Source organism: Mastomys coucha, unplaced genomic scaffold, assembly GCF_008632895.1.
Source record: "Mastomys coucha isolate ucsf_1 unplaced genomic scaffold, UCSF_Mcou_1 pScaffold22, whole genome shotgun sequence".
NCBI classification, from domain to species: domain Eukaryota; kingdom Metazoa; phylum Chordata; class Mammalia; order Rodentia; family Muridae; genus Mastomys; species Mastomys coucha.
In genome coordinates this window covers 128195626-128203349 of record NW_022196905.1, presented here as the reverse complement: position 1 = coordinate 128203349, position 7724 = coordinate 128195626, and the positions used below count along the sequence as shown (strand labels likewise).

At 47.9% G+C, this 7724-nt stretch overlaps 1 protein-coding gene and 1 pseudogene across 1 annotated transcript in view; one reads left to right on the top strand and one right to left on the bottom strand.

The window, feature by feature from the left end:
- Positions 1-3349, top strand: part of Gtf2ird1 (GTF2I repeat domain containing 1) — a 104617-nt gene extending 101268 nt beyond the window's left edge. Inside the window, exons 25-28 of the mRNA XM_031391160.1 lie at positions 445-517; positions 620-657; positions 1916-2049; positions 3109-3349. Coding sequence (XP_031247020.1) covers positions 445-517; positions 620-657; positions 1916-2049; positions 3109-3177 — 314 coding nt within the window. The 3' untranslated portion in view covers positions 3178-3349. The remainder of the gene's footprint in view (positions 1-444; positions 518-619; positions 658-1915; positions 2050-3108) is intronic.
- Positions 3350-5528: 2179 nt separating this feature from the next.
- On the bottom strand, positions 5529-6668 carry LOC116070943 (annotated as a pseudogene).
- Positions 6669-7724: the final 1056 nt, after the last annotated feature.

Here is a 7724-nt window from a genome sequence, read left to right as displayed (position 1 = left end):
TCATCAGGTCAGCGGGGGTCTGTGGGAGAGGCTCCTGAGTCAGACGATCGACTCCAAATTTTGGTGTTTTAAACAGAGTACAGTAACTCAGGCTGGCCTGGAACCTACTATGTAGCTGAGGTTGACCTTGAACTCCTAATATTCCTGCCTCCACATCCTCCATGCCTGGATTATAGGCATGAGCTAATATTTTCCTATAATTCTGGTAATGGAGAAGCAGAAGCAGGGACATAGACTAGCCCTGGTCTATGGCAAGACTCTCAAAAGAGTTTCAGGGACCTTGTGCCCTGTTCACTTGAACCAGGAGCTTATGCATGTTGAGCTGCTCACTTCATGAGAGCCAGAGAGCAGAGAGAGAAAGAGAGGACGATGCAATTGTACCAGTATCCCCACTGAGGACATGCCACTTGACCTATCTGTCCCACCAAGCCCCTCCTCTTAAAGGCCTACCGCCTCCAATAATGTGCCAGGTTGAGGACCACACTTCTAACACATGGACCTCGGAGCTTCGCTTAGGGTATGAAGCTAGAGCTTCAACTGTAACTTCCTATAGCCAAAGCAAAAGCAGCAGATGAGGAGGGGAAACTTTCTAATTGCAGCCTGCTTCTGTCTTTTTCAGACCTTTTGGGGAAGTCTGCAACAATGCCAAGGTGCCAGGTAAGTGAGGGATAGGAGAGGCCAGCCTTCTCCTTCATGGGGACTAGTCTAATGCCTTCAAAAAGCGAAAGAAAAGAAAAGAAAAAGCACAGGCAGGCACGACCTTGGGATAGATAAAGTTCAGTGGATAAAGATGCTTGCTGCTAAACCTGATGACCTGAGTTCAATCCCTAGGACCTACATGATGGAGAGATGGCCAACCACTCCTGCAAGTTGGCCTCTCTCTCATGTGCCATATATATATGTGTGTGTATATATATTATAAATATATATGTATATATGTGACTATATATATTCATGTGCCATATATATATATATATATAAATAATAAAAAAAATAGTGGGTAAGGCTGGGATATGGATTAGCTGGGAGTGTGCAAAGCCCTATTAAGATTCCCCAGTACCATGTAAATCAGCTATAGTGGCATAAACCTGTAATCCTAGTACTCAGGAAGTGAAAGGCTGGAGGATCAGGAGTCAAGGCGAGGTTCAGCTACACAGTGCCTTGGAGGCCAGTCTAGGCTACGTGAGACCCTGCCTCAACAAACCAAACCAAAATACTTTAGTAGGAAGTGGGTAGCGGAATGGATACAGGGGGCTTTTAAAAGTCTTGGGTTGGCAGCCATACTGAAAACTGAATGCTCTGGGTGAGGCTGTGAAAATAGAACCTGTTGAAGTGGGTGAGGGGTATTTTATCTGCAAGACGGGTAGATGAATAGGAGCCAGAAGTGGGATGGCTGGCCTTTAGACCTGCTTAGGAAATAAGGATAGACAAGTGAGGCTCATCCACTGAGCCTAGGATGCCAGCCCAGGGCATTGAAAAAATAAAGCTGTAGCTTAGAGGTAGGTAGAGCCCCTGCCTAGAATCCCCCAGTGAGAGGCTGTGGGCGTGGCTCAGTGGTAGAGTACCTGCCTAGAATCCCCCAGTGAGGGGCTGGGGGTGTGGCTCAGTGGTAGAGCCCCTTCCTAGAATCCCCCAGGGAGGGGCTGGGGGCGTGGCTCAGTGGTAGAGCCCCTGCCTAGAATCCCCCAGGGAGGGGCTGGGGGTGTGGCTCAGTGGTAGAGCCCCTGTCTAGAATCCCCCAGGGAGGGGCTGGGGGCGTGGCTCAATGTATACAAAACCCTGGGTTCTTTTCCCAGGACGTCAAAATGATTAAAACACTAAAAATCTAAAAGCAGGGACCTTGTCCCGGGAGCTCAGGAGGCCGACCTAGGATGGCCCCCTGGCATCAGCCCTCAGCAACTGTTTCTTCCACCAGCCAAAGACAACATTCCCAAGCGCAAGAGAAAGCGGGTCTCTGAAGGCAACTCAGTCTCCTCCTCTTCCTCCTCCTCTTCATCCTCATCCTCTAACCCAGAGTCTGTGGCGTCCACCAACCAGATCTCCCTCGTGGTAAAGTCACGCGGATCCGAACTTCACCCCAGTTCTGTGTGGCCTTTGCCCCTTCCACGGGCAGGGCCATCCTCAGCTCCAGGAACTGGGAGGCACTGGGCTCTGAGAGGGGCTCAGCCAAGCACAGAAGTGCAGGCACATCCACTGCTTTTGCCCACAAGATAGACTGAGGGTCTGTGCATTCATCACAGTGCTTGAAGTATGGGTGTCACCTGCGGTGTGTATAAATGAGGTCAGCAGGAGCCAGAGGGGGATGGTCACGTGACAGAACTCAACCTCCATCATCTGTCGACCACGTTGCTTTGGCCCCTTTCCTGAATCAGAGAAACTCATGTAAAAAAAACAAAAACAAAACCAAAAACACCCAGGGTGCGGTGTCTTATGTCCTTAGTCCCAGTAGTGGAAGGGGAAGATCAGCAGTTCAAGCCCATCAGGCTATGTGGAGACGACTCTGTCTCAAAGAAAACTGCTAAGCGGGGGGTCAGAGGGTGTGGCTTAGTCAGCAGGGTACGTGCTTTGCATGCGTGGAGCCCTGGGTTCTAGTCATAGCACCGCATAAACTGGACCTGGTGGTACACACCTGGGATCCTAACCCTGGAGAGGTAGAGTCGGGAGGATCAGAAGTTCAAGGTTAGCCTCAGCTACGTAGAAAGTTTGAGGCTAGCCTGGGCTACTTGAGACAGCTTCAAGAAAAAGGAACGGAGAAAAGAAAGACTGACTTTTTTTTTCATTTTTTTTTCCCTATCGTTGACTACTTCCCTCCCTTCATCCCAAGAGGTAGACATGTCTGTGGGGTGAAACTGTGAACAATGGTTTCTGCTCCTGCTGACTCAGCCCTCGATCATGTCTAATCTGTATATTGAACACTGGTGGAACAATCACTCCATTCCACCTGTGTGACCTTGGACAGGTCTCTTTCCCTCTCTGGGCCTCTGTGGCTACAGAATAAGTAACATTTGAATTCACCCTCAAAAAAAGCGTACTAATTATTCTGGGCGTTCCTCTGTGCCATCTGGAGTCCTAACGTGGTCCCTCTATCCCCTCCCCCCCTCTCTCTAGCAGTGGCCAGTGTACATGGTGGACTATTCCGGACTAAACGTGCAGCTTCCGGGCCCCCTTGATTATTAGACCTCAGAGCCGAATCAGGACCTCAACTCAAAAGACTAAAGGAAAATGTAATTTATGTACAAAGTATATTCGGATATGTATCAATGCCTTTTAGTTTTTCCAATGATTTTTACACTATATTCCTGCCGCCAAGGCCTTTTTAAATAAGTAAAGAAAATGAAAAAGAACAAAAGCGTCACTTATTTTTTTCTTCTCTGGTTATATGTTCACATTTGGTGGTGTGGCCCAGCAGGTGGCATGGTCCCATCCAGGGACTGAGTCTGACAAGCCACCCGCTCAGGTGCCCTGGCTCCACCATACCCAGAAGTCTCCTGTTCCTGAGCACTGAGCTGTAGTGTCCAGGGACAGAAGTTATTTCCTTGACTGCCAAGGGACTGTGGCCACAAGAGGAGCCACGGGTCCTTGCCTAGCATGCACAAAGCCGTGGGTACCACCCCAGCGCTGGGTGTGGTGGTGCACACCTGTAATCCCAGTGCCGGTGAAGTGGAGACAGGAGGGGCCAGGGTTCCCCGTTTGGGGCTGGGGAAATAACTCGGTGGGGAGTCCTTCCTTTGTGAGCATGTTGGTCTGACCTCAGAGTCCCAATATCCACGTTAAAAGCTGTGCACTGTGATGCTATACGCCTCTAATCCCAGCAATGGTAGGTTGCAACTGGAGGATTCTCAGAGCTTGCTGGCCTGCTAGCCCAAGTGAATTAGTGAGCTCTTGAGTCACCAAGGGATCCTGTCTCCAAAAGTAAGATGAAAAGGGAACCTTAGTGGGTAAAGGTGGTTCTTACCGAAAAGCCCGACACCCTGAGGCCACTCCCAGGGGCCACACAAGGGAGGAAGAAAACCGACTCCTGTACCCTCTGACCTCTACACACGTGCTGTCATGTGGGAGCACACACCAGGTATGATTTTTGGTTTGGTTTGGTTTGGTTTGGATTTTTCTTTTTTGGGTTGGCGGTGGAGGGGTTTCAAGACCAAGTCCCTCTAAAAGAGATCCACCTGGGGGGTGGGAGGGTGAAAAAAAAAGAGAGAGAAAAAAGAGAGATCCACCTGCCTCTGTTTCCCAAGTGCTGGGTGGGATTAAAGATGTATGCCACCACCACCTGGCTTCTAAATGTGATTTTTTTTTTTTTTTTTTTTTGGTTTTTCGAGACAGGGTTTCTCTGTATAGCCCTGGCTGTCCTGGAACTCACTCTGTAGACCAGGCTGGCCTCCAACTCAGAAATCTGCCTGCCTCTGCCTCCCAAATGCTGGGATTAAAGGCGTGTGCCACCACTGCCCGGCCTAAATGTGATTTTTTTAAAGAAGTGTGTGTGTGTGTGTGTGTGTACATATATATATATATACACATGTGTATATATATATATACATATATATATATATACCTACTGTTGACTGTCGACTTCCAAACATGCATCTGTACACATGTTCCACACATTCAAATACATACACATATACCATAGAGTTTCAATGCCAGCTTGTTCTGCATGAAACCATGAATCTCCTCCTCCTCTTGTTATTCTTTTTTGAGACTGGGTTTCTGTGTATAGCCCTGTCCTGGAGTTTACTCTGTAGACCAGGCTGAGTTTAAGGCCTTAAACTCAGGCCTTAAATTCAGAGATCCACTTGCCTCTCTCTCAAGTGCTGGGATTAAAGACCTGCACCACCACCACCTTGTACAATCAATGCTCTCTCTTTTCTTTTTAAATTACTAAATTGCTTAATAAAAATCCAGTCCTTGCTGGGCAGTGGTGGCATGCGCCTTTAATCCCAGCACTTGGGAGGCAGAGGCAGGCGGATTTCTGAGTTCGAGGCCAGCCTGGTCTACAGAGTGAGTTCCAGGACAGCCAGGGCTACACAGAGAAACCCTGTCTCGAAAAAAAACAAACAAAAAATCAACACCATAATTCTTGCCCTTCTGTAAAAAGCTCACACACAATGTTTACCAAATATAATCACATACAATAAGCATTTTCAGTTCAATCTATCAGAAGGGTCATTTCTTCAGGACATTCCAACAAGTATCTTCTGATTGAGCCCAACTTGGAGAAACAAATATAGACAAAGCTTTACAGGCTAATTACCAATGGCAGATTCCTCTATTTAAAATTGACAGTTACAGCTTTCCTACACAAACCCCTCCCCCCGCCCAGCAACCCCAGGTGCTACAGTTCCATGGCTTGCCAGTCTGAAGTGGTGTCTATGTTGTCAAGGTCTAGCTTGGGTCCAGTAGTGTTGCTTCTGCTGTGCTTTTCTGACATACAGAAGTGAAATTTTGGCTGACATATGTCCCAAGTTTCAAACCGTCCATTTTAACTTTTTTTTTTAAGTTTCTTTGTCTTATTTACAAAAGGAAAGAAGCGACTCTTCACCACTCTGCATCTCCAATGGCTTTGGAAAATATATAATCTCTTCCGTTAAGATTCATAATGCCATCCTTGAGATGAAATTTCCATCTATTTTTACTTCTGTGTATCGTATTGTACTGGCATGCAACAACATTTTCTGTGTCAAAGAGTTCCTGCCCTTCCTCATCACTTACATCATCTTCACTGTGAAGGGGCTCTTCTTCCACCTGCCCATCCTCAGCTCCATCTTTCTCTTTCTCTTCCTCCTCCTCCTCATCATAGTCGGCATCTTCATCTTCATCTTCCTCAGAAGATGTATCCCCTGTCCCATCAACTTGCAGCACCAAGGGAGCTTGCTGTTGAGCAGGCTGGGCCTGTGGCCGCTGCTGTCCAGCTGCAGATCTCTGCGCTTGTGCTGGGGTGGGGGCTGCCCCTGCCGTAGGAATGACCTGAGTCTTATTTCCTGTAAATAAGATTTGCTGTGGCTGGGTGATGACACCTGTCTGTGGTGAAATCCCTCCAGGAAGTGGGGCTAGGACCTGCTGGATAACAGGCGCTTGTACTCCACCAGGCTGCATTTGTGGTATAACTTGTTGTTGTAGAACAACTGGCTGCCGAAGCTGAAAGCTATACTGGGTCCCATGCGCTGCTCTGACCACCTGAAGCAGCTGGCCGGAATTTGTGAGTACCTGTTGAACAGGAATCACCCCTGCAGGGAGTGCCAAGATGGCAGCTGTAGCAACAGCACTCGTAATACTTGATGCATTCATATGTTGTATCAACTTAGGATCAGGAACACTAGCTGGCGGTGCTGTCGCTGGCTGTGAGGAGGCAGGAATAAGAACCTGTTGGGTCTGTGCTTGCTGACGTCCAGTGTGCTGCTGCTGCTGCTGCTGAACTTGCAACAAAAGCTGCTGTTCTTCTGAATGAAATCCATCTACTGCCCTAGACTGCATGAGTTTATTCTCCCACAGTGTTTTTAGTTCCATCAGGACCTGTTCATCCACTCCATCGTCCAGAAAAAGGTCTCGTGCATCATTAATAACATCTTCAATCACAGATCTATACAGTTCAGGCACGGTGTTTGCATTTGCCAAGTTCTCCATTTCCACATACAACACAAACAAGAGGGAATGGGATATAAAGGAAAAAAGAAAGAAAGAAAATGAAAAGAAAAACCTGAGACGCGGAGGGTGATCCCCCAGTCGCCTGCAAGAGTGGGGCAAAAATTTCTCAACAAAACCAATCCAGAAGGTGGGAGACCAGGAGGAGGCGTACACTCCTCCCACAGCTAAAAAACCTCAAGAATCACCTAAAGAAAAAAAAAAATGAAAAAAAAAGTTAGCCACGACCCCTTAGGGGGCTAGGGGGAGTCACTGGTTCCTGAGGAGGGAAACCAACACCGGTCACCATTCTCTGTGCCACACTGCTGCTGCCACCAGCTGCAGCTCCAACACAAGCAATGCTCTTAACAGCTAAGCTGTCTCCTCAGGCCTAAAATTAGACTCACTCACCACCACCACTACTGACGCCTAGCTTTTTTTTTTTTTTTCCTGAAACCATATGTTAAAGAAAAGAAAATGCTCTAGAAAGGAGAAATACCATATCATCTTTGCGTCCACAATAGTAAATGCTGATTGTTCTGGACTTCTTTTTTTTAAGACTTATTTATTATTATACATAAGTACACTGTAGCTGTCTTCAGATGTACCAGAAGAGGGCATCAGATCTCATTATGGGTGGTTGTGAGCCACCGTGTGATTGCTGGGATTTGAACTCAGGACCTTCAGAAGACAAGACAGTGCTGTTCCCCGCTGAGCCATCTCACCAGCCCCTATTCTGGACTTCTGGACCCTCAGCCTCTGCCAAAGCTTTCAGTGGACACACACCCTACCCCAGCCCTGGCACAGGAACGCGTCCCCTTCCTGTATCCCTTTCATAGTCCCTGTCTCTGTCTTGTCTGAGCCTTACATGCTGGTTATTCGAAAGGAGAACAGGATGACCCCAGGACCTGGCTCTGATCCTCTGGTCAGAATGAGTCCTCTGGCTGGACATGGGACAGACAGACAGACCAGTCCAGTTACTAGCTCCTAGCTGGCCTTCTTTTCCACATCTCATAGATGGAAGGAGAAGGACACCACACCAGGACACTCACTCTCTTCTCTGTCTCTGTATGTGGGTGGAGAGGCTCGAGGGATGGGGTCTCATG